The 26,715-nt window shown below is 41.0% G+C and overlaps 1 protein-coding gene across 1 annotated transcript; it reads left to right on the top strand.

Annotated features, from left to right (window-relative positions):
* Nucleotides 1–23,770: 23,770 nt before the first annotated feature.
* LOC139000815 (cyclin-Q-like) lies at nucleotides 23,771–24,523 on the top strand. The gene has a single exon (XM_070402828.1). It carries the CDS (start codon nucleotides 23,771–23,773, stop codon nucleotides 24,521–24,523), a length of 753 nt encoding a protein of 250 aa, XP_070258929.1.
* Nucleotides 24,524–26,715: the final 2,192 nt, after the last annotated feature.

Here is a 26,715-nt window from a genome sequence, read left to right as displayed (position 1 = left end):
CTGGATAGATCTTTCATGTGAAAAAGTAATGATACAGAGACTCCAAAGGACACACTGCATCAGATGGATATAATTGACATTTTAGAACGTTTCACCCCAACAGAGAAGAAAATACATTCTTCTCAAGTGCACATGGATCATTCCCAAAGATAGACCACATGGTAGGACACATAACAAGTCCCTACAAGTTCAAGAAGATTTAAATCATATCAAGCATCTTCTTGGATCACAGTGGAATTAAATGAGAAATCAACTAGAGTAAAAACACCCAAAAACATTTGAACACTTAGAGGCTAAATAGCATGCTATTAAACAATGAATTTGATACAATGAGATAAAAAAATGTCAAAGGCTTTTTGGAAAGAAAGGAAAATGAACAAATAACAACACAGCATCTCTGGGAAACAGCAAAAGCAGTCATGAGAGGGAAGTTCATAGCACTATAGATATATCTCAGAAAATAACAAAAATCAGCAATAAACTATTTATCCCTACAACTTATGAATTAGGAAGAGACCAACAAGAAAAGCCCAGAATAAGCAGAAGCAAGGAAAAAATAAATATTAGAGCAGAAAAAATAAGAAACAAAAAATTCAATGAAACCCAAAGCTGGTTCCCTGAAAGGATAAACAAAATTGATAAACCATTAGCTCCACTAATTAAGAAACAAACAGACATGATTCCAATAAGTAAAATCAGAAACAAGAGTGGAGGAGTAACTACTGGCACCAGAGAAATAAAAAGGATTGTAAGAAAATACTAGGAACAACTCTATGCCAAAATGATGGACAATGTGGATGAAATAGACGAAGTCAGTAAAAAAATGCAAACTACCAAAATTGATTCAGAAAGAATGAAGAAACCTGAATAGGCTCATCACAACTGATGAAATAGAAGCAGTAATCAAAGCACTTCCAACCAACAAAAGCTCAGGTCCGGACAGCTTCACAGGGGAGTTCTACCAAACATTCTGAAAACTACAATCTATACTCCTCAAACTATTTCAGAGAGTCAAAGAGGAAAGAATACTTCCAAACTCTTTTAATGAGGCCAGCATTATTCTAATTCCAAAATAAGGTAAAGACACTACAAAGAAAGAGAATTACAGGCTGATATAGTTGATGATGACAGATACTTAAATACTCAACCAAGTACTAGCCAATCGCATCCAGCATTATATTAAAAGGACCAAATGCCATGATCAAGTGGGATATATTCCAGGGATGCAAGGCTGGTATGATATTCACAAATCAATAAACATGATACAACTCATAGACAAAAATCAGATGAGCATCTTGATAGACCCAGAAAAACAATTGGAAAAAACCAACACCCAATTTTGATAAAAACTCTCAGCAACGTGGTAATGGAGGGAGCATACCTCAACATGATAAAGGCCATATATGAGAAACCTACAGCCAACATCATACTCAATGGGCAAAAACTAAAACCATTTCCCCTAAAAGAACAGGAACAGGACAGTGATGCGAATTTTCACCGTTCCTGTTCGACAGAGTACAGGAAGTGCTACCATTGTGTTCAGGCATGAAGAAATAAAAGTCATCCCAACCGGGAAAGCACATCATAAATGAATGTGGTCATGTATCAGGATACAAAATTAACACCCAAAAATATATGTCTTTTTATACACCAATTAGAGTCCCAGTGCACAAAAATTTGTGCCCTGGTGGTGGGGGGAGTCCCTCAACCCAGCCTGTGCCCTCTCGCAGTCTGGGACCCCTCAGCGGATGACCAGCTGCTGGCTTAGGCTCGCTCCCCAAAGGATTGAGGCTAAGATGGCAATCAGACATCCCTCTGGCAGCCTGGCATCCACTTGCCAGCAGGGAGCAGGCCTAAACTGCAGTCGGACATCCTTAGCAGCGCTGAGTAGGCAGAGGAGGCTCCCATCACCACCACTGAACTGGCAGCCATCAGCCTGGCTTGTGGCTGAGCAGAACTCCCCATGTGACAGCGCCCTGACCACCATAGGGCAGCACCTGCATTGAGTGTCTGCCCCCTAGTAGTCAGTGTGTGTCATAATGATCAGTCATTTTCAGTCCTTCTGCAGTTACGGTCAGTTTGCATATTACCCTTTTACTATATAGGATAGAGGCCTGGTGCACGGGTTGGGGCCGGTTGGTTTCCCCTGAAGAGTGTCCTGGATCAGGATTGGGGTTCCACTTGGGTGCCTGGCCAGCCTGGATGAGGGGATGATGGCTCTTTGCAGCTGGTCACACCCCCTTCATGGTGGGGTTCCCCAGTGGGGTGCCTGGCCAGTCTGGGTTAAGGGGCTGAGGGCCTTTTTCAGGCTTGTGGGTGATTGAAGCTCCCAACTTCTCCTCTTTTTTTTTTTTTAATTCTGGGGTTTATTTACCTTCTATGGCTTTCACTGGAACTGAGAGCCTGCTCCAGGTCTGAGGCCTGGCTCCAGCTCTGAGATCGTGGCTGCTGAAAACAGGTATCTGGGTTTGTTTGGCTTCTATAATTGAAACACTGTTGCAGCTCCAGCTCTGAGGCCCGACTGGCTGAAAGCAGGTTTCTGGGGTTTGTTTAGCTTCTATAATTGCAACATTATTTCTTAGAGTGCAGCTCAGAGGCCGGCAGCGGCAGGCAGAGAACCTTAGCTTTCTCCATAGCTGGAGCAAGCAAGCCTCCTGTTCGCTTCAGTTGCCTGGTTGCCGGCCATCATCTTCGTGGGCATTTAATTTGCATATCGCTCTGATTGCACCAATGGGAAGTGTGTCAGAGGTATGGTTCATTACCATGTCTGTTTATTATTAGATAGGATAATGAACTTACAAAAGAGAAACTAAGAAAAGAATCCCACTTACCATTGCAATAAAAGAATGAAGGAAAAAACTCAATGAAGGAAGAAAAAGAACTGCATTTGGAAAGTGACAGAACATTGAAAAGGAGATAAAGATATCAACCAATGGCCTAATATACCATGTTGATGGGTTAGTAGAATTAACATCATTAAAATGTCCATACTGCCCATAGCAATCTATAGATTCAATGTAATATCCATTAATATGCCAACATAATATTTCACAGACAAAGAACAAACTATCCAAAAATTCATATGGAGGAAAAATAGCCTCAGCAATCCAGGGAACAAGAAAAAAATATGGAAGGCTCACAATACCAGATATTAAGCTATATTATAAAGACACCATTCTCAAAACTGCCTGCTACTGGCACTAGAAAAGACATATACACCACTGAAACTGAACAGAGAACCCAGAAGTGGACCCAAGTCATTACGCTATATTATTAATTTACAAAGGAAGCAAGAGCATACAATGGAGTCAAGGCAGTCTCTTCAATAAATGATGAAAATCAGATAGAAACATGCAAGAAATGAAACTAGACCGCCAACTTACACCATACACAAAAATAAAATCAAAGTGGATAAAGGACTTCAACATTAGTTGGGAATCTATAAAAAATCTTAGAAGATTGCATAGGCAGGAAAATATCAGACCTATGTCTTAGCATATCTTTACTGACACAGCTCCGAAGGCAATGCACACAAAGGGGAAAATAAACAAATGGACTGAATTTTTGCTGCAAATGGTTGCAGCATTCTGGCACCCAATGTAGGGCATCTGGAGGAGAAATTTCACCAGAGTGAAAAAGGAAGAAATTTCAACAGAAAGCTGGGAAGTGCACTGAAAAGGTGGGGAAAATTCTCTGTGCACAAATCCCATGCCAGCTTCAGAAGTTGAGAAAAGTCGGCAGAAACATCTTTTATTTCGGCCAGGCTATAATGGGAAAACATTTGTGTAAAAGGCAAAAACAAAATTGTACATTTTTAGCTTGTATGCTCAAGAATAAAGACATTAAAATATCAAAAGGTACTCTCTTAACTCAGGCTAAAGGAAAAAAAAAAAGGAACCTTGTCATCTTGAAATATGTGAGCTCTTGTTCGAACTGCATTATGCCTAATTCGTATTGGGGACCAAAAGTGTGTAATACCTAATGCCCTGGGTCCTCCACCTCTAGTTTGGAAAGGCTCAGCAGCTAGAGAAAATGGGGTTCACAGTCATTTTACAAAAGGACTCTTTAATGCATTGTCTGAAAATTACCATATGAGACCTCTCAGGTCCAGTGACAGCCATAGAAGGTAAATAAATCCCAGAATTAAAAGAGAAAAAAGAAAAGAAAGGAGAGGTTGCCATGGGCAGATTTTAGCTAAAATAACTTTAGAGGACAGTCAATGCCATAAAGAGCAGAATAGGATAAGATCCATGAAAACTACTCTGATTTATTAAGTCTTGTCTCTATGTTATGGGCGCTTGTCTGTTGATTATTATCAATCTGTCTTTGTTGTTTATTGTTAGTCTATTAAGCATGCCTTCAATTTAATTTAATAAGAAAACAAACAGTAGATGGACAGGCCATTACTAAATATTTAAAACACTTCCCAACCCATTAATTACTAGTCTTTTGGTGATCCTGTGAAACCTATGCCCACTCTCAGAGTGTTATTAAAAGTCTCATTTTATTTCCCAGTCCGTCATTTGGAATTTGGATAGATGAGACATTCCTCACAATTTAAGGGATATCGCTGGGATTTCTGTACATGTGAAGAGAAAAACACTAGCTTAAGAGAAGTCGCACCCCACCCGATTTTGGGTGGCCTCTTGGACTGACTCCGATCTCTTTACAGATGCTATAGTACAAACCCAAGACTGTTTTTCTTTATAAGATGGTGAAAATGACACAAGGGAAATATACAGGCTGTGTTTAGGCAATAAGATTAGTGTTTCCATAATAAGGGGCAGTTATTAAATAATAATGGACCATATTCCAAGGTTAACATTAAAGCCAATGAAAAGCTAGTAAGTTTTCTCTGCTGCAGAATTTGCCAAAGTAAAACGCCTTAAATGGTGATAACTGGCTTTGGAATCTCAAATTGTTAAAAGTTAAACAGAAAGATAGAACTAAAATGAAGGTTTTGTGGCGAAGCTTTTCAGTAATAATTATAAATAAATATATTGATGATGAGGGTCCAGTCACTCAGGAGAGGGCTGACTGCACTCTCTGTTGGAGGTAAAGGCCAGTGTACCTTCTCCCTGTAAAAGTGGAGAACCTGGCAGAGCAACCTTATATGTTATCTCTTAAGGAAAAATGTGGTGGTTTTAAAATTCAAATGGCTACAGGCCTGCTTCCCTTCTCCCCCTACTTCTTCGGCAACCTCATATGTCTAAACATACTTTTCCAAAGTCTTTGGTATCTTAAAAATTTGGAGTTGGTTACATTAAGTAATAAAACTTCCAAAATCTCTAAATGTTTTGAAATAACAAAATACTGAAATATTAATCCGAGTTTGCCTCGAATGAAAAACCTAAAGGGCAGATTTGAATCTATTAATTAAATAAGTCCTTGTTAATTTTATTTGAAATATATCCATAAAAATGTGAAGGTATTACTAATCTGAGAAATGCTAAGTATTCAACTTGCCATCTAAAATTTAAGGCTTCCAAGAGTTAAAAGTTCAAGTTAAATTGGGAGAAATTATATGGTTGTAATGATAAAATGCATAAAGTTTAGAAATTCATTATTCAGAAAAATAATTCTTGTGATTTCTCTGGAAAAATTTAGTAGTACAAAATATATTGTAGTCCTTATGTGTACTATGCTTGGTAACATTTCAACCTAGGATTTAATATTTTATTGGACTGATTTAAAAAGAGGATTAATTCTATGGTCTGATCCAAATTTTTAATATTAAAACCAGTTTAAATTTAATTGATCTATGGGTTACACATATTTGTGATAGTCTTTCCATGTTAAATTTTAAGACTTTAACCAAGAGATAGCTTTGAAACATTTCAAGTGCCCTGGAATAATTCAAGAGTTTACTCTCTTCTTAAAAGAAATATTTTAGGAAAAGAAATATTTTTAAACCAAATTACGCCAATCTAATATACTTGCAATCACTTGAAGCTTCATCAAATAAAAATTAATAACTCTGTTCTCTTCATATACATATACTAGAGGCCCAGTGCACAAAAATTTGTGCACTCGTGGGGGAGAGGGTGTCTCTCAGCCCGGCCTGTGCCCTCTCGCAGTCTGGGACCGCTCGGAAGATAATGACCTGCTGGCTTAGGCCTGCTCCCGGGTGGCAGAGGGCACGCCCAACCCCTAGGTGCAGGCCCTGGTTGGGCTCAAAGCAGGGCCGAATGGGGAGTTGGGGCGCTGTCCCCTGTCATGCACAGAGCAGGGTGGATCGGGAGGTTAAGATGCCCCCCCTAGTCACGCTCAGGGTAGGGCCAATTGGGGGGTTGGGGCACAGGCCCCCGTCACACTCAAGGCAGGGTCCATAGGGAGGTTGTGGCGCCACCCCAGTGATGCACAGAGCAGGGCTGATCAGGGGGTTAGGGCGCTGCCCCCTATCACGCACAGAGCAGGGCTCATCAGGGGGGTTGGGGATCCATACCCTGTCACGCACAGAGCAGGGCCCATCAGGGGGTTTGGGGCACCGCTCCCTGTCACACACAGAGCAGGGCTGATCAGGGGATTGGGGCACCTTCCCCTGTCTCGAATAGAGCAGGGTGAATAGGGAGGTTGTGGCCCCGCCCCCTGTCAAACACAGAGCTGTGGGTGCTGCCCCCTGTCACGCTGATCCCAGTGCTGGGAAGCATATTACCCCTTTACTATATCGGATAGAGGCCTGGTGCACGGGTTGGGGCCAGCTGGTTTGCCCTGAAGGGTGTCCTGGATCACGGTCGGGCTCCCCACAGGGGTGCCTGGCCAGCCTGGATGAGGAGATGATGGCTGTTTGCAGCTGGTCACACCCCCTTTAGTGTGGGGGTTCCCACTGGGGTGCCTGGCCAGTCTGGGTGAGGAGCTGAGGGCTGTTTTCAGTCTGGCGGGTGACTGAAGTTCCCAACTGTGACTTTTTTTATTTTTTATTTTTATTTTTTTTTTCTGTGCTCGCTTTAGCTCTGAGGCTTGGCTCCAACTCTTAGGCCGCGGCTGCTGAACGCAAGTATCTGGTTTGTTTGGGTTCTATAATCGATACACTGTTTCAACTCCAGCTCCGAGATCCTGGCTGGCTGAGAGCTGGTTTCTGGGATTTTGTTTAGCTTCTATATTTGTTACAATGTTTCAAACTGCAAGCTCAGAGGCCAGCAGCTGCAGGTGGTCTACGTTGGAGTCCTCCATCACTGAAGCAAGCAAGCCACATGTTCTCTTCAGGCTGCCTGGCTGCTGACTGCCATCTTGGCTGGAAGTTAATTTGCATATCTCACTGATTAGCCAATGGGAAGGGTAGTGGATGTACGGCTAATTACCATGTTTCTCTTTTATTAGATAGGATTTTAAATGTTATAAAAGTTTCAACCTCTAAGGGAGGGCAGGACAAGGTTGCTGAATACTTCTTAAGCAACATAGGATTATTCAGCAGCAGAATTTTAAGATGGGAGCCCTGACAACCTGATCTTTAGGGGGTAGTGCAACATCTGTACTTCAGAGGTCAAATGTTTAAGTTTACTTACTTTGCTTTCTCAATAAAGATGCATACTTTAGTTACTTAATAAATTAGCTTCTTACAATATAATCAAGGTCTCATATAAATTCAGTTATATGAGAAGCAGATATTTTATTAGCAATTGTTTCTAACACAGTCCACATTAAAATTTCTCTACCTATGCAAATGAGCACTAGCCAAAGGAATGCTGTTTAAAAGTAAATTTTAAGCTTAATAAGAAGGAGAAATTTTAAATCTCATCTGCTACTATTTACAAGTTAAACAAAAAGTTACTATTCAAGCATTAAATCTCACCATTAATAAGACACCATAAAAAAAGTTACTTTTACTTAATCTGTATACATTGCAGTATTGGCCAGCATACCTCTCTCTTTTTGGTATATCTGAAAAGGAACCAATTTTGTAACTCTATTTAAAAGAAAGAAAAAGCTTTTACAAGAAACTCCCTAATTGTGGCCTACAAATTACTCTGGAAGAAAAAACAGAAGGAGATTCCCTTCAAATATCCAGAAAACTGTAATTAAAAAGAAATCGATTAAGCCTCAAAAAGAAAAGTGAACAATTTGCATTTTGCCTCCTTAAACAAAGCCTATGTCAATATAGTCAAACACTGATAGCAGAAACCCTATTAGTGTCATTTACTGTCCCCACCCAATGACAAAGGAAGTTAGGAAATAAGCCTTATTTTAGACTGATTTAAATTAGGAAATCAAAATAAATGATTATTCAGGGGAACTTAGTTGTAATAGGCAGGAACCTATTCCTGGAGCATTCACTGTGTTTACTGATAGTTCATCTCATGGTAAAGGTGATTACAATGCAATGAATTCAGACCAAGTCATTCAGACCAGTCATACTTCTGTGCAAAGAATCGAATTAGGAACTATCAAGGCTGACTTGCAGGATTACCAAAGCCTCTTAATATTATCTCTGATCTGCCTATGCCGCCGGCCTGGTAAACAGAACTGCAACTACTAAATTTAAATGACTCAGTGACCGAAGTTTATCTGTACTATTAGAATGAGTCCTGGTCCTTTAACAAAAGGAAATGCATATGCCTATCAATTAGTTATTTTATTAAACAGGCCACAGAATCTCATCAGCTTTTACATCAGCCTGCCAAAATATTGTACAGCAGGCAAAACAGATTATCAAGAAATGTCCCCTTGCATGTTATATCTGCTCCAAGGGCCTCTAAATTCCAACTTGAGAAACAAAAGTGGGGGAATAGTGAAGAAATATCCTGTAAGTAGACTACACCAAGCCTTAGTTACTTTAAATTTTTCCCTTGTAATGCTGATGGCAAGACACTCATGGAAAGACACTGGTGAAAGAGTAAGCTAAAGGAAAACGGTCTGGTTAAATGGAAAGATCCAGAGTCTGGTTTATAGAAGAGTCCCTTTATTAACCTTTGTCCGAGGATATACTTGTGTATTTCCAGAAAACTCCTCCGAGCCTGTGTGGTTCCTGCAACATGAATCTGAGAGGGGAACTGACCAGACTACTCCAATCACAGATAGCAGTGGCCCCAAGCAGCACACTGAGGAGACAGAGGAGAAACATCCAGAGATGGGGGATGGTGAAGATACCTTGCCAAGCTAGCACTCATCAGCTGTGCATTGGTGCAGGTTGCCCATGACAAAGCCAAAAGAGATAAGACCTGCAGTGTCATTTCTCACCATTTGTCCACCATCCAAAACTCAAACATCATTGCTGTCATGTCACAAGCTAACAGTGACTGGGAAAGGGATCCATAAAAAACTAATGGCCCCAAAAGAAGCCTACTATGAATGAATTCCTTAAATACCTGACAATAATATTTAAAGGGACATGAAAGAACTCAATCCTTGTCACCGAATCTCCTTACATTTCCTTTTTAGAATAACCACTATGGTCTTTCCTTCTGGTTCTTCTGTGTTTGCTTCCAGTCTGAAGATGCAGAATTAAAAGTCTTAAAAAGTACTGAGCCCAGCAAATGGCATACACCTTCTAAATTAATTAAGAAAACAAAAAGGGGGAAATGTTGGGGCAAAGACCAACAGTAGGAAACATATCAATGCAAGAAGTCCCACAGGCCGGAACCGGTTTGGCTCAGTGGATCGAGCGTCGGCCTGCGGACTGAAAGGTCCCAGGTTCGATTCCGGTCAAGGTCATGTAACTGGGTTGCGGGCACATCCCCCGTAGGAGGTGTGCAGGAGGCAGCTGATCGATGTTTCTCTCTCATCGATGTTTCTGACTCTCTGTCTCTCTTTCTTCCTCTCTGTAAAAATCAAAAATCAATAAAATATATTTAAAAAAAAAAAAAAGAAGTCCCACAGAAGGCGAATGGACTTTGATATTCAGCATGGCAGAAAATCAGCATTTCTTACCCTGCTGTGGAAAAAATGGCTGAAAGCAAGCTCCTAACATGATAATACTTTTATTGTTTACCAAACTTTACCAGTGATATGCCTGTTTGTTTTGCTACAGGGCAAATGTGTATTCAAGTAAATAAACGCTGATGGGTCCTGGGTTTCTGAGACCCTCTCCACTAGAGAAAAATGTCTTCACCTGGCTCCCCCATGCCTTCTAAATTTGTAGTTGTTGTCTAGTGTATTCATTTGAGTTCATTCACTTTTCCAGATCCTGAATCTTTGCTGCAAAAGGTTGCGGCAGGGAAGGTAGGGGAAGGTGGGGGTTAGGGAGAGAGATCAACCAAAGGACTTGTAGGCATGCATATAAGCCTGAAAATGCTCACAGACACCAGTGGGGGTAATGACATGAGGAGGGTGTAGGGGGAATAAAGGGGGATAAGGACACATATGTAATACCTTAATCAATAAAGAAAAAAATAGCCCTAGCTGGTTTGGCTCAGTGGATAGATTATTGGCTGCCAGACTGAAGGGTCCCAGTTTCGATTCCAGCCAAAGACACATGCTTGGGTTGTGGGCTTGGTCCCCAGTGTGAGGCGTGCAGGTGGCAGTGGATCAATGATTCTCACTCATCATTGATGTTTCTATCTCTCTCTCCCTCTCCCTTTCTCACTGAAATCAATAAAAAATATATTTCAAAAAATAAAATATAAACAGATGAATAAAATAGAGCCAGGGTAAAAAAATTGTTTTAGAATATAATAGAAGGAATCCTATTATTTTCAGATATTTAATAATTCCTACAAATTTTGTGATAAAATATGTTTGCACTGTTTCGGTAATATTATATTTAAAATTTTTTAAACATATTTTTATTGCCTGCAACACTATATTATAAAAGGCTAATATGCAAATTGCCCCCTCAAACAGGAGTTTGACCAGGGGATCAACCATGGGGTGGGACTGTCTGGCTAGCGTCCCGGATGCACCCTCCAGCCAGCCCCTCACTGTTTTCTCCGCCCGCCCGCCCCACGCCCTGCAATGATCGAGGACCCGCCAGCCAGTAAGCTGCCCACAGCCCCTTCCCCTGGCCTTCATCTTCCCCCATCTGATCCCCCACTCCTTCCAGGTGGAGCCAGACAGCCAAACAACTGCATCCCCTCCCCCTGGCCAACCCGGAGATTGGGATGTGCAGGCCGGACACCAACCATGCACAAATTTGTACACTGGGTCTCCAGTATTATTATTTTAAAATTGTTTTTCTTGGAATATTATTGCTTATCACATGTAAAATTATTACATTTAAAATAGTTTTTCTGGAAATATTAACAGTTATTCAATGTAACATTATGATGCTGAAATCATTTTTCTTAAAATATTAAAAAAATAAATATAAAAAGGAGGGACATCGTATCAACATGGATTAAAAGGAATGCATTCCTCACTCTGGTGTTACTTCTTACCTCACTAATTAGAAGCTGAAGAATTATTTCCTAACTATGAAACAATAAGATAGTGTTCAGTACAGATGCCCATCCACTACTCACTTTCCACTTGGCTTCCTGAAATTAAAGTGCAGCATTCCTTTTAAAACAGCTCATTACTGTAATCCACGAGAGGCTGTAGCCTTTACCTTGACTTCCCATCCCAGTAGGGCTTTGCCTTGGAACAGAATGGGCAGGTCTTGTAGGTGGAGGATCCCAACTTCTTGAAGATGGAGCCCTTTTCAGTGGAAGAGAACCCACCTGTGGAGCCACTTCTGTCAAGATAAATTGTATGTCTGCCATCCTCTGTGTCATAAATAACATCATTCTACTTGAGTAGGGTCACCATTTGTTAAATGGCCAAGTCTGGGTATTGTGTATAAATCTTTACCAAACAGGATCATGGTCATAAGCATGCTGCTTAGCCTAAAATGATAAAGTTCTATCTTTACATGTCTTCAGTACAGTGCTCAGAGTTATTGAAAATCAGTTTGGATAACCGAGAAAGAACTGGAGCAGCATTATATATATGTGCCAAAAAACAAGACAAAACACACACACACACACCATACAAATACACACACACACACACACACACACAACCACACACACACACACACACACCAGAATTTGAATGCAGAGAATCCAGATATAGTAAGTGAAAGAAGTTATTTTAAAGATACAAGGAAACAGTCCCAACTAGTCTTCAAATTAGTTTTATCTCAATAAAAGCTTTTAAAATGTGTAACGTCATAGTTAAAAATTAAAATATAAAAAGTTAAAACATGATGCATCACAAAAAAGTGTTATTTAAAGAATGTTATCATATAATTCCTACAGTTCATTTATAAAATAATTCTTTGATCAGAATACTATACTCTATTTTAATAGTATTTAGAGAAAACATGTTGAATAATACATAATTAAAAATCACTGTTTCATTTTTAAATAGAAAATAGGCTTATCTTCCAATTCTGTAATTTTTCATGGAAAGAAGAACTATGAGCATCCTCATATGTGGCAAAATATGAACTGGCAAACTCTTCTCAGTATGACCAATGTGGAAAAACAGGAACATTCACCTTCATCTTGCACAAACTCTGCAATAACACTTTAGGAAATTTCCCGTGAAGTGTCACACACCTAATTATCACAAATGGACACTAAATCTTTGAAATTGGAAAAATGGGTTAATATGGAAACAACTTTTCCTGCTGCAGATATGTTGAAATGAATATACCTTCCTTTCATAGTCAGTAAAATAAGTAAATAGATAAATTAATTAAAAGACAACTTCCATGAAAGTAGCTCATCAACATTTTTATTCATGTTTCATATTCCTCATATACAAGAAAGAAAGAAAGATCAATGAACTTGGAGAATCATTGGTTTTTAGCCTTTGCCTGAGTCAGAGACCACTTGGTGAATCTATTTAATACCATAGATATTTCTCTTATGCAGTTTCCAAATGGAAAGTCCTCTACACCAAACATAGGTACAAGATCACCTTATCAAAATAATAATAGAGATTATTATTTTACACAGTACAGTGTTGCACATTGCTATACTAAAAACGAATATTTCAAATCCATTTCTAAATAATGAAGTGTGTGTCCTTGAAGTTTATATAGTTAGACTAACTTTTATTTCAGTGGGTATTTTCCAAGGTGAACTGATGTCCTTTTTTCAGACGAAAGAACTGCACTTTCAGAACATATTCTTAGTACTTCAATAAGTATGAATCTTTACTTTAAACCTACATGACTTCTGGTTCCCAAAGTGTAACATTCAAACGGGATAAGAGGGACTGTCTGGCATCGGTTGGAACTCGAGGGCAGCTTTCTCTCTGAGGTTTTCAGCAGTTGATGGGACTCTGAGAGGCAGAGCCTCTGGGGACTGGACTGAGAGCAGCCATAACTGCTTGCTCCGCCCACCCTGTTGATCCCCTGGGACCCTCCCTGCCCAAGCCTTTCACAGAGGCATTTGCGGGATAGCCTCAGGCAAAGGCTAGATTCACACCTCCCTAGAGGACAGAAGTTCTCCCACTGCAGACACAGCTGATTCTCACAGCCAGTTGGCCTGGAGGTCAAATCCCCCCCAGTATTACCTACAACAATCAAGGCTTAACTACAACAAGACTGCACACAAAGACCTCTACGGATTGCACCAAGAAAGCATAAAAAATGCGGAGACAAAGAAACAGGACACAACTGACAGAAATGGAGGATATAGAGTTCAAAACCACGCTTTTAAGGTCTCTGAAGAACTGTCTAGAAGCCGCTGGTAAACTTAATAAGGCCCTCAAAAAGACTGGTGAGACCGCCGATGAATATAGTGAGATCCTCAAGAAATCCAATGAGACCCTCGATGTTTTGATAAAGAACCAACTAGAAATTAAGCATACACTGTCTGAAATAAAGAATATTATACAGACTCCCAACAGCAGACCAGAGGAGTGCAAGAATCAAGTCAAAGATTTGAAATGCAAAGAAGCAAAAAACACCCAACCAGAAAAGCAAAATGAAAAAAGAATCCGAAAATAAGAAGATAGTGTAAGGAGCCTCTAGGACAGCTTCAAGCGTACTAACATCCGAATTATAGGGGTGCCAGAAGATGAGAGAGAGCAAGATATGGAAAACCTATTTGAAGAAATAATGACAGAAAACTTCCCCTACCTGGTGAAAGAAATAGACTTACAAGTACAGGAAGCACAGAGAACCCCAAACAAAAGGAATCCAAAGAGGACCACACCAAGACACATCATAATTAAAATGCCAAGAGCAAAAGACAAAGAGAGAATCTTAAAAGCAGCAAGAGAAAGAAACTCAGTAACCTACAAGGGAATACCCATATGACTGTCAGCTGATTTCTCAACAGAAACTTTGAAAGCCAGAAGGGAGTGGCAAGAAATATTCAAAGTGATGAATACCAAGAACCTACAACCAAGATTACTTTATCCAGCAAAGCTATCATTCAGAAGTGAAGGTCAGATAAAGAGCTTCACAGATAAGGAAAAGCTAAAGGAGTTCATCACCACCAAACCAGTATTATATGAAATGCTGAAAGATATTCATTAAGAAGAGGAAGAAGGAGGAAAAGGTAAAGATACAAATTATGAACAACAAATACGCATCTATCAACAAGCGAATCTAAGAATCAAGTGAATAAATAATCTGATGAACAGAATGAACTGGTGATTATAATAGAAGCAGAGACATAGAAAGGGAATGGACTAACTATTTTTAGGGGGCAAGGGGTGTGGGAGATGCGGGAAGAGACTGGACAAAAATCGTGCACCTATGGATAAGGACAGTGTGTGGGGAGTGAGGGTGGAGGGTGGTGTGGGAACTGGGAGGAGGGGAGTAATGGGGGGGGGGAAGAGGAACAAATGTAATAATCTGAACAATAAAGATTTCGTTAAAAAAATAAATTCTATCCCTGTAAGGTCATTAGGAGTGTTTCACACATTACAGTATTGCATACATTATTATAAGTGCTATACCTCTTTAGCAATTACAAATCATATTGATCATCAGTATACATTCTCAATCAAATGAATGGTACCATTTCTTTTGCTTTGAAAGATATGAATGAAATTGAGGTGTATCTCTTCATTCAATGTTACTGTTTTCACATAAATAAAGGTTTCATGCTCATATATTTATTTTTTTATTATTTAAAAACATTTGAGTTACTGGCAGTTTGTGCGCTTTCTATTGAATTTATGGAAGTTAATATGATCAAAAATGCTTCAGGTACAGAAGTCTATGATACCTCATTTGCATATTGTATTATGTGTTTACCTAAGTCAGATCTCCTACCATCCATAGATTCTGAAACATTACCTAAGTGTTTTCCACCTGAGGGATGTTCTTTTGCTTCGCTTACTTCCTCCTCTTCCACTTCTCAGACTTCTTACATCACCTCTATTTCTTGATGGAATTGGTGCCCTCTGTCCACCCCCACTTTGAAAAGATGGTTTCTTGGTGTAGTCTACTTTAATTGTTTTCCAATCCACAGACGAAAATGAGTACACATTATATCAACACTACATAAAATTTAACCTGAACAAATAAACAACTGTTTGAAACCTACTAATTACTGAAACTAAAATCAAGATCAACATCAAATTCTTCTCCCAAACGAAGCATTTCCTTCAAAAATTATAAAGTCCTTTTCATGGTAAGTTTATGAAACACTTCATTATTAATAATATTCCATTGAGCTATTCAACACAGAACCATATATGTTGGTTAATAAAAGTCCTCCAAAGACCTCTGGTCATAATGACGAAAAAGTCTCACATTCCAGGAAAAACACATACATTCCATCCTTGTTTTTCAATAGGCTTATTCTTGGTTTTCTGGAGAGAGAGAAAGGGAGAGGGATAGAGAGATGGAAACATAGATGAAAGAGAAATATTTTGATCAGCTGCTTCCTTAAATGTCTCATACTGACGAACCAGCCAGCAACCTGGGCAGGTGTCCTGACCAGGAATAGATGACGAGACATCTTGGTTCACAATTCTATCCTCAGCCATTGAGCAATACTGACTGGGCAATGTGGATTACTTTTTGGAATGTGACTGTTACTTCATTTATGTTTTGACAACATCAATTTCATTATTTTTCAGTGCACCAAGCTTACATAAACTATTTATTTTTAAAACAATCATTCATTCAAAATGATTAGGTAATTTATTCCTTCTCTACCACATCTCAGAATTCTTACTTAAATTATTTCTTCAGTTAAAATGACAGAAAAAAAGTCCAGTATGACTGAAACTCTGTATTTACATAGTTATGATTTGTTTATCCATTCTATTTTTAATAAGCCCCTTGCACAATCTTTAGTATTTTTATGTAACTACACTGTTTTATGTTAAATATGGTTCTAAGAAAAGAAGCCATCTTGCAGGGGAGAGCTGCTATGACTAGGAACCCAGCCTCACCTCCACCCAGATGGGCCTCAGACATCACCTGAGATCCTAGGGGCACTCTGGCCAAAGACCTTTTTACGGCAGCAGCGGAACCACGGACACTGGGACTCCAGACCTCCACCACTGCCACTGCCTCCTGTGAGTCTTGGAGTGCACAATTGAATTGCCGATCCACTCTGTGGCCATTAGCCTCTCGCACACTGGCTCCTAGGTTCTGCAGTGATAGCTAAAATGGGGAGACAAACAAAAAAAAACCCCAAAAGAGAGAAAAGAAGGAATTGCCAGAAGAGTAACTAAATTAAATGGAGGCATACAATATGTTCGAAAAGGAATTCAGAATAAGGGTCATACAGTTCATGCACCAGATGCATGGGGAATCCACAACTTATGTAAGAATCAAGGAAAAATGAAAAAAATTGATAATAGCTACAATGAAAAATACGATGGAAGGTTTCAAACAGTAGACTAGCAGTAGCAAAGGGTTGAAATAGTGACTTAGGAGACAGGGCAGAGTAACGCACCCTGAACAACACCATCTGAACAGCAATTGGAGAGAAAAAATAGAAAGCCAGTGGATATCCTAAGGGAGATTGGGGACAACATGAAACAAAGTAACATACATATAATAATGGTGTCAGAAGGTCAAGATGAGGAACAAGGATTAGGAAACATATTAGAAGAAATAATGACAAAAACTTCCTGATCTTGGGAAGAAAAAGTCACACAAGCACAGACAGTCCCGAACAAGATGCACCCAATAAGACCTATATCAAGACACATTGTAATTATAATGGCAAACTATAACCACACAAACAATTTTAAAGGCTGCAAGAGAGAGAGGCAGAATTACCTACAAAGGCTCTCCTGTTAGATTATCAAATGATTTTCTAATGATTTTTAACAGAAACACATCAGGCCAGAAGGGAATGAAAGGAAATATACAAAGTGATGCGAAACAAGGGAACAAATCCAAGAATACTTATCCAGCAAGGCTATCATTCAAAACTATAGGGGAATTCAGTATCTTCACAGGAAAAAAATAATCTAAGGGAGTGTTTCACTACTAAACCATCAATGCAAGAAATACTAAACGGACTGTTTTAAAAAGGAGGAATAGAAGAGACAGAACAAACACAGGTATAAAGAAAAAAAGTGGCAACACATCAGGACCTATCAAAATAACCTTAAACCTAAATGGACGAAACACTCCATTCAAAAGATATAGGATGGCTAAAATTATAATAAAACAAACCCATATGTATGCTGTCTATGAGAGACCCACCTCAGAATAAGGGAATCACAGGGACTGAAAGTGGAAGGAGAGAAAATATTTTTCAGGCAAAGCGGGGGGCGGGGAGAAACTAGGGGAGCAATAATTATATTTGAAAAAATAAATCTCAAGAAGCCAAGATGGTGGTGGGCGTCCCAGGGCTTGTCCTGGAGCAAATGGAGTGAGCAGCTGAAACTAATAACACCCACCCTGAACTGGCGAAGTACACTCAGCTGGTGAGACAGTTTGCAGCCAGGAAGGGCCGAGTTCCTCTGTAAGGTAAAAACCAGGGATCTGGGCAGGAAAGTTTGACAGACCTCTGAGCCCACAGGTGCAGAGGGAGACCACGGGGCACACAGCCACGACTCTTGGTACAGGCACAGCCCCTGACTGTGGAAAGGACATCCAGGGGACTGTTGGTGCAGGGGGATTAGAGATCTGGTTTCCGTAATTACAGAGAACTGAGCCTAAAAGGGGCAGCCTGAAGCGCTGACTAGGCCATGCAGTGCTGGTAAGAGAGGAGCTTACAGAGACTCAGCCTTCCCCGTTTCTGTGGCTGGCATTTGTTGATTGTTTTCGCTGAACCCTGTTCAGAGGACATTTCGGATACAGACACTCACCTGTGCTGAAGAGGGGGAGCAGGTGCGGAGGAGTGGAATCTGGGGAGAGGCTGGGGAGAGAAGGGGGGCCAGGAGAAGTAGCAGTAAATTGAGTGCTGAGTCACTCATGAGCTCAGGACTTGGTCAGCCATTTTCTTCTGAGGTTATAATTCCTCCCTCCAGGCCCCAGGCAAGGAATACAGCCACACCCAGATTCGACCCTGAATGAGGTGAAGGATTAAAATAATCTGATTAGTCCCTTTTAGTTAACAGGGTCTGGCCCATAGAAGGGCTTTCTGTCCCAGCAATGACAACAACAGCAACCAGAACAAAAAGCACAGACATTGCTGAAAACTGGGATCTTAAACCAGCCAAAGGAATGACATTTCAATTTTTCAGTTTTATATTATTATTTTGTTAGCTTTCTTTTTTTTTTCCTTTTTCTGTGTTCTCTTTTTTTTTTTGTTTTTTTTTTTTTGTTTTTTTTGTTTTGTTTTTTTTTTCTTTGCTCCTTTATTTCCTACTTCTTTTCGGAGTATTTTTTCAACCCCGTGAGCAGCAGGCATGTGAGCTGCACGCTCTTGTCCAGGGAACATCAGCCCCATGAGTAGCCTACCTCGAGCCTCAGTGCAGCAGCACCATATGGCCTGGCCCTGTCCAAGGAGCAGCAGCTGTGTGAGCGGCCTGCTTCCCCATCAGAGGAGCAGCAACCAAGCAAGCAGTCTGAACTGTCCAAGGAGGAGCAGCCGCACGAGCATACCGCCCACGTCCGAGGATCGGCAGCCCTGTGCAGCATACACCTGTCTGAGGAGCAGAGCCAGAACAGCCTGCACCTGTCCGGTGAGCTGCAGATGGGTGAGTGGCACGTCCATGTCTGAGGAGGAGCAGCCACGCATGCAGCTAACTCCTGTCCAAAGAGCAGCAGCCTCGCAAGCAGCCGACCCCCTCCTTAGGAGCAGCAGACTTGCAATCAACTTGTCCAAGTCCTGGAGCAGTAGCCGCGCAAAGAGTCCACCACATCAGAGGAACAACAGCAGCATGCAGCCAGTCCCCATCCAAGGATCAGCAGCCTCCTGATCACCACACCCTCTGTCTGAGGAAGAGCATCTGTGTGTGAAGCCTCCCCCCACCAGCCAGAGGAGCCACCATAGCTGTGAAAAGCACCCACCAGAGAAGCGGCTGCCAACTGAGGAGCAGCTGCTACCACAACCGCCCAAGGAGCAACCACAGCCCGAGGAGCCACTGCTACCCATGGAGCAGCCCCTGAATGACTCAACATCTAGATATGTTGGTGAGATCAAACATGGGTAGACAAAGAAACCCCCATAGGAAACAACAGGAGGAGTTGCCAAAATAGTAGCTAATTGAAACCGAGGCATGCAGCATGACAAAAAAAAGAATTCAGATTAAGGGTCCTAGAATGCACAAACCAGATGGAGGAAAAAATCAACAACTTATTCAAGAATCAAAAAGAAACGGTTGAAAAAAAACCAATAAATTATGTAAGAACCAAGAAGAAATGAAGAGTGATATAGCTGCAATAAAAAACACCATTGAAAGTTTCAACAGTAGACTAGGAGAAGCAGAGGAACAAATTAGCGAATTAGAAGACAGGGAAACAAAACACACCCAAATTGAACTACAATTGGAGAAAAAAATTAAAAGACAGGAAGAGAGCCTAAGGGAGCTATGGCTCCTCGTGAAATGAAACAACGTACGAATAATAGGGATACCAGGACAACAGAAAGAGTAACAAGGGTTAGAAAACCTATTGGAAGAGATAATGTCAGAAAACTTCCCAGAGGAGGAGAAGAAAAAAGTCACACAAGCACAGAGAGTCCCAAACAAGGTGAACCCAAAAAGACCCACCCCAATACTCATCATAATCACCATTTCAAATGTTTGGGACAAAGAGAGAACCTTAAAGGCTGCAAAGGAGAGACGGACAGTTACATACAAGGGATCTCCCATTAGATTATCAAATGATTTGTCAACAGAAACACTTCAGGCCAGAAATGAATGGATGGAAATTTACAAAGTGATGCAAAGACTGAATCCAAGAATACTCTATCCAACAAGGCTATCATTCAAAATTGAAGGTGAAATAAGGAGCTTCACAGACAAAATAAAAAAGGCTAAGTGAGTTTATAACTACCAAGTCAGCAATGCAAGAAATGCTAAAAAGACTGGTATAAAAAAAAGAAAAAAAAGCTAAGACAGAAAACAGGCAGAAAAAATAGAAATGGCTACAAACAAGTACCTTTCAATAATAACTTTAAATGTAAATTGAATAAATGCTCCAATCAAAAGACATCAAGGGGCTGAATGGATAAAAAACCATGACCCATATATTTGTTGTCTACAAAAGACCCACCTCAGAAGAAGGGACTCACACAGACTGAAAGTAAAGGGATGGAAAAAAATCGTTCAGGCAAATGGAAATGAAAAAAAAAAAAAGAAAAAAGCTGGGGTAGCAATACTTATATCAGACAAAATAGACCTCAAAGTGAAGGCCATAACAAGAGATAAGGAAGTCCAATTCATAATACTAAAGGGATCAATACAAGAGGATATAACCCTGATAAACATAAATGCACCCAATGCAGGAGCACCCAAATACTTAAAAAAAATCTCCTGCAAGATATCAAGGGAAAGATCGACAACAATACAATCATAGTAGGGGACTTTAATACACCACTGACATCACTGGATAAATCTTCTAGACAAAAAGTTGGCAAAGAAACAGCAATCCTAAATGACTCACTAGATCAGGTGGACTTATGTGACATCTTCAGAACATTTCACCCCAAAGCCAAGGAATATACGTTCTTCTCAAGTGCTCATTTGACATTTTCAAATATAGAGCACATATTGGGTCACAAACAAAGTCTCCCCAAATTCAAGAAGATTGAAATCATACCAAGCATCTTCTCAGACCACAATGGCATAATGTTAGAAATAAACTACAATAAAAACAACCCAAAATTCTCAAACACCTGGAAGCTGAATAGCACATTATTAAATATTGATTGGGTTACCAATGAGATCAAAGAAGAAATTTTAAAATATCCTTGAAATTAATGACAATGAAAACACAACAATCAAAAACCTATGGGAAACAATGGAAGCAGTCCCAAGAGGTAAGTTTATAGTTCTACAGGCCTATCTCAAAAAAAAAAAAAAAAAAAAATGGTAGTAAATCATCTAACTCTACATCTCAAAGGACTAGAAAGAGAGCAACAAGAAAAAGCCAGAGTGAGCAGAAGGAAGGAGTTAATAAAGAGTAGAGCAGAAATAAATGACATAGAGACCAAAAAACAATACATAAAATCAATGAAACCAAGAGCTGGTTCTTTGAAAGGACAAACAAGATTGATGAACCTTTAGACAGGCTCACGAAGAAGCAAAGTGAGAGGACCCAAATAAACAAAATCAGAAATGATAGAGGCAAAATGACAACAGACCCCACAGAAATGCAAATGAATGTTAAAAAATATATAGAGAACTTTACTCCAACAAACGAGACAACCTGGAGGGAATAGACACATTCCTAGAAAAATACAGCTTTCTAAAACTCAATCAGGAAGAATCTAAACATATCAATAGGCCAATAACTATGGAAAATATTGAAGCAGTCATCAAAAAGCTTTCAGCAAACAAACTCCCAGGACCGGATAGCTTCACAGGGGAGTTTTACCAAACATTCAAGGAAGAACTAAAACCTATCCTGCTCAGACCATTCGAAAAATTCAAGAGGTAGGAACACTTCCAAACTCATTCTATGAAGCCAGCATCACCCTAATACCAAAACCAGGTAAAGACAACACAATGAAAGAGAATTACAGGCCAATATCCCTCATGAACATAGATGCCAAAATCCTCAACAAAATCTTAGCAAAATATCATATCCAGCAGTACATCAGAAAGATCATATACCATGACCAAGTAGGATTTATCCCAGGGATGCAAGGATGGTACAATATTCACAAATCAATAAATGTGATACAAATCAAAATATCAATGAGGTACCATCTCACACCTGTCAGAATGGCTATCATCAACAAATACACAAATGACAAGTATTGGATAGGATGTGGAGAAAAAGGAACCCTTCTGCACTGATGGTGGGAAAGCAGACTGGTGCAGCTGCTAAAGAAGACAGTATAGAGTTTCCTCAAAAAATAAAAATGGATCTCCCATTTGACCCCGGGATCCAACTTATAATAATATATCCCAAGAAAACAGAAACACCAATTATAAAGGATATATGCACCCCTATGTTCATAGCAGCACAATTTACCATAGCTACAATCTGGAAACAGCCTAAGTGCCCATCAGTAGATGAGTGGATTAGAAAACTGTGGTACATCTACATGATGGAATACTATGCTGCTGTAAAAAATAAGGAATTCTTGCCATTTGCAACAGCATGGATGGGACTGGAGAGCATTATGCTAATGAAATAAGCCAGTCAATGAAGGAAAAATGCCACATGATCTCACTCATTTATGGATAACAAGGACCATTATCAATTTATGAACAAAAATAGATACAGAGGCAGAGCAGCCTGGAACAGACTGTCAAACTATAGCGGGAAGGCCAGTAAGGGTTGGGGGTTAGGAGGGGAGGGTTAAGAAATGAACCAAAAATTTGTATGCATGCATATAAGCATGACCAATGCACATAAGACACTGAGGGGTAGGGAATGCCAGGGGATTGTCTAGGGCGGGAAAAAAAGGACACGTGTAATACTCTTTGTAATACTTTAAACAATAAAACGAAAAGAAAAGAAAAAATAAATCTCAAAGTAAAGGTCATAAAAAAGAGATAAGACCGATTGCTATGAAGTGCTCTGACACCCAGGGGGTAGACTCACAATGCAAGTGCTGCCCTTGCTGGTCAGTGAATTCCTACAAGGGGAGCGCCACTCAGCCGGACTGGGCTGACGACTGGCAAGTGGAGCAGCAGTGGCAGGAATCTCTCCCACTTCCACAGCAGCGCTCAGAAGGTTTGGCAACCAGGATTAAGCCTAAGCCAACATTCGGATATCTCCTGAGGGCTCCCAGCCTGCCAGAGGATGAGGGACTCTGCCAGGTGTCATTCACTGGGCCTCTAGTATTACAAATAAACTCCAATAAAATATAACAAAATTCAAATACTTGGAGGGTAAGTAGTCCTTTATTAAATAAAAAAAAGCCCCAAATAGGTACAGCAATCTGGACAAAGAAGAACAAAGTTGGAGGGATCACAATATCAGATATCCAGCTATATTTCAAAGCGATCATTCTCAAAACTGCCTGTTACTGGCACTGAAACAGACATATAGCCCAATGGGACAGAACAGAGAACATAGAAGTTGACCCTAACCATAACGCTCAATTAATATTTGACAAAGGAGGCAAAAGCATAGAATGGAGTCATACAGTCTCTTCAATAATTGGTGATGGAACCAGGGCTGCGGTCAAGCCCAGGCGGGGCGGGTCAGGTGGGGCAGGTTGGTGCTGGGCTGGGTGGGGCGGGGCGGGGCAGGGCTGCTGCACAGGGCTCTAGGACCCAGCTGGCGCCGGCCACGCCCTGAGGACTCCTGCCCTTCCAGCCACCAAGGTCTGGGGCCTCCAGGCTGATCCCCATGGAGGACCTTCCCCTGGACAGCTGCAAAGAGGAGGACACGGCGCCCGGCGCCAAGGGGTGGCCCGCACCCCAGGCGAGGGTGCACTTCCGTGTGACAAGCTTCATCATGGAGGCAGGTGTCAAGCTAGGGATGCAGTCCATTCCCGTCGCCACCGCCTGTGCCATTTACCACAAGTTCTTCTGCGAGATCAACGTGGACGCCTATGACCCCTACTTGGTCGCCATGTCTGCCCTTTACTTGGCTGGCAAAGTGGAAGAACAGCCCCTGCGAACCCGTGACATCATCAACGTGTCCAACAGGTACTTCCACCCGGGCAGCGAGCCCTTGGAGCTGGACTCCGGGTTCTGGGTGATCCCGGACAGCATTGCGCAGTGCGAGCTCCTTGTGCTGTGGGTACTGCGCTTTCAAGTCTCCTTTGAGCACCCACACAGGTACCTGCTCCACTACCTGATTTCTCTCAAGAACTGGCTGAATCCTTACAGCTGGCAACGGACCCCCATCTCCGTCACTGCCTGGGCCCTGCTGCGGGACAGCTACCGCGGGGGGCTGTGCCTCTGGTTCCAGGCTCAGCACATAGCGCTGGCGGTGCTCCACCTGCCCCTGAAGGTCTACGGGGTCGAGGTGCCCGCCGAAGCCGAGGCCGAGAAGCCTTGGTGGCAGGTGTTTAGTGACGACCTGACCAAGCCAATCATTGATGACATTGTGTCTGATCTCAGTCGGATTTATACCATGGACACAGAGATGCCCTAAGGCCCTGACCCAGGCCTGTCCAAAGAGATGCCTGGGACGCTCGGCTGCCAGCAGAAGGCGCCACCACATCGCCGTGAGGGCAGGTCCCCAGAGCGCTGGCTGCGAGGACTGGTTTTGTGCTGCTGCTGACAGGCCTTTGAAGGCGATGGCATGCTGCCACGTTGATTCTCAGGCTTTGACTGACCCGGCAGCCATGGTCCAGAGGGTGATGGGAGCTGCACCTCCCGCGGGCAGGAGCTTGCAGTGGGTGGCTCTGAGGCGTCCTGGTCTGCTTTTGTGCTTTGAAAGGACGCAGACTCCAGCGGAGCTTTGGGATCAGCGGAAGGAAAGTCAAAGAACGGATGGGACTGTTCCCCACTGGATTTTTTTAAAGGCCTGTTTTATAGAAACTATGAATGATTTAACATAGAGGAAATTTTAGTTTGCTTAATGAGAGATATTACAAAGCCAAAATAAACATATAATAATAATTGGTGTTGGACAAATAGCACAGATACATGCAAAAAAATTAATCTAGACCACCAAATTACACCATACACAAATATAAACTGGAAATGAATAAAGGACTTAACGGTGAGTCGGTAACCATGAAAATCTTAGGAGAATCCATAGGCAGCAAAATATCAGGCATATGTCTCAGCAATATCTTTACTGAAACAGCTCCTAGGGCAATGGAAACTGAGGAGAAAATAAACAAATGGGACTATGTCAAATCAAAAAGCTTCTGCAGAGAAAAAGAAGCCAACAAATATAACAACAACAACAACAAAACAAGGAAGTCCCCTGCCAGGGAGAAGATATGTGCCTATGTTATATCTGATAAGGACCTATTCTCCAAAATTTATACTGAACTCATCCAATTAAACAAAAGGAAGATCAACATTCCAATAAAAAAAAATGGGCATAGGACTAAGACACTTTTTGAAAGTGGACATACAGAAAGTCAAGAGACACATAAAAACATGCTCAAAACCAGTAATCATCCCAGACATGCAAATCAAAAGGACAATGAGATACCATCTCACACTGGTCAGAATGGCTATCATCAACAATTCAACACGCAACAAGTGCTGGCGAGGATGGGGTGTCAAAGGAAGCCTCTTGCATGACTGGTGGGAATGCAGACTGGTATAGCAACTATGCAGAACACTATGGAGTTTCCTCAAAAACTTTAAAAAATGTAGCTCCCATTTGAACCGTAATCCCACTATTAGGAACATATCCCAAGAAATGACAAACACCAATCGGAAAGGGCATGTGCACCCACATATTTATAGCAGCACAATATACAAAGTAAGATTTGGAAAAAACCTAAGTGACCATCAGCAGATAAATGGATTAAAATCTGTGGCACATACCCACATAGGAAAGATACACTGCTGTAAAAAATAAAGAACTTTTTCGGTTCCCAAAAGCATGGAAGGACATGTAGAGCATTATGCTAAGCAAAGTCAGCAAGCTGGAGAAAGATAAATACCACATGATCTCACTCATTTGTGGAACACAATGAACAACATAAACCATTCAACAAAAATAGATCCAGAGACAGAAAAGCATGGGACTGACTATCAAACCTCAGAGGAAAGGAAGGACTAGGGGGTAAGAGATCAACCAAAGTATTTGTATGCAGGCATATCAGCATAGCCATGGACATAGATACTAGGGCGGGGGAAGGGCATGTGCTGGGAGTGCAGGTGCACAAGGGGGAAAAGGAAACATATGTAATACTATATGTAATCCTCTAAACAATAAAGAATTTTTTAAAAATGTGTTCCTAGAATTGTACCTTCTAAATATAGTAATTTGATTAACATACATACCTAAATTCCCCAATCTCCCAATAACTTTATGATGGTTGATCTTTTAGCTAAATCAACATGGCATGTGTAAACATAGCTCAGGCAATTGTAATTGCTCCACACAAAACTCTTTGGATGTCTGAACCTATTTATGTTAACAAATCTGCAGTCACACAATCCATCAAGATGTCTGGCACTGATGGGTAGCGACGCAAACCAAACAGCCACTAGACACAGTTCCCACCTTAAGGAATCACTTGAGCTTTCTGGGTCCAAAATGTTTTCCACAGATTTATACTCCACAGCCTGGACTCCTTCGGCACATCTGAGATTCAGCAAACATCCCTTGATCCCCTTAATATTATGAATAAAAACACTATCTCCTGCCAATAC

The sequence above is a fragment of the Myotis yumanensis genome, unplaced genomic scaffold (assembly GCF_028538775.1).
Source record: "Myotis yumanensis isolate MYYU_CA2020_CCGP unplaced genomic scaffold, mMyoYum1.0.hap1 SCAF_33, whole genome shotgun sequence".
Classification (NCBI taxonomy): Eukaryota; Metazoa; Chordata; class Mammalia; order Chiroptera; family Vespertilionidae; genus Myotis; species Myotis yumanensis.
Note: the sequence above shows the minus strand (reverse complement) of the source record. Positions and strands in the feature narration are given on the sequence as shown.

Bases quoted from the DNA above. Each gene is read 5' to 3' on its own strand.
- LOC139000815 (XM_070402828.1), top strand. From the start codon at position 23,771: ATGGAGGACCTTCCCCTGGACAGCTGCAAAGAGGAGGACACGGCGCCC.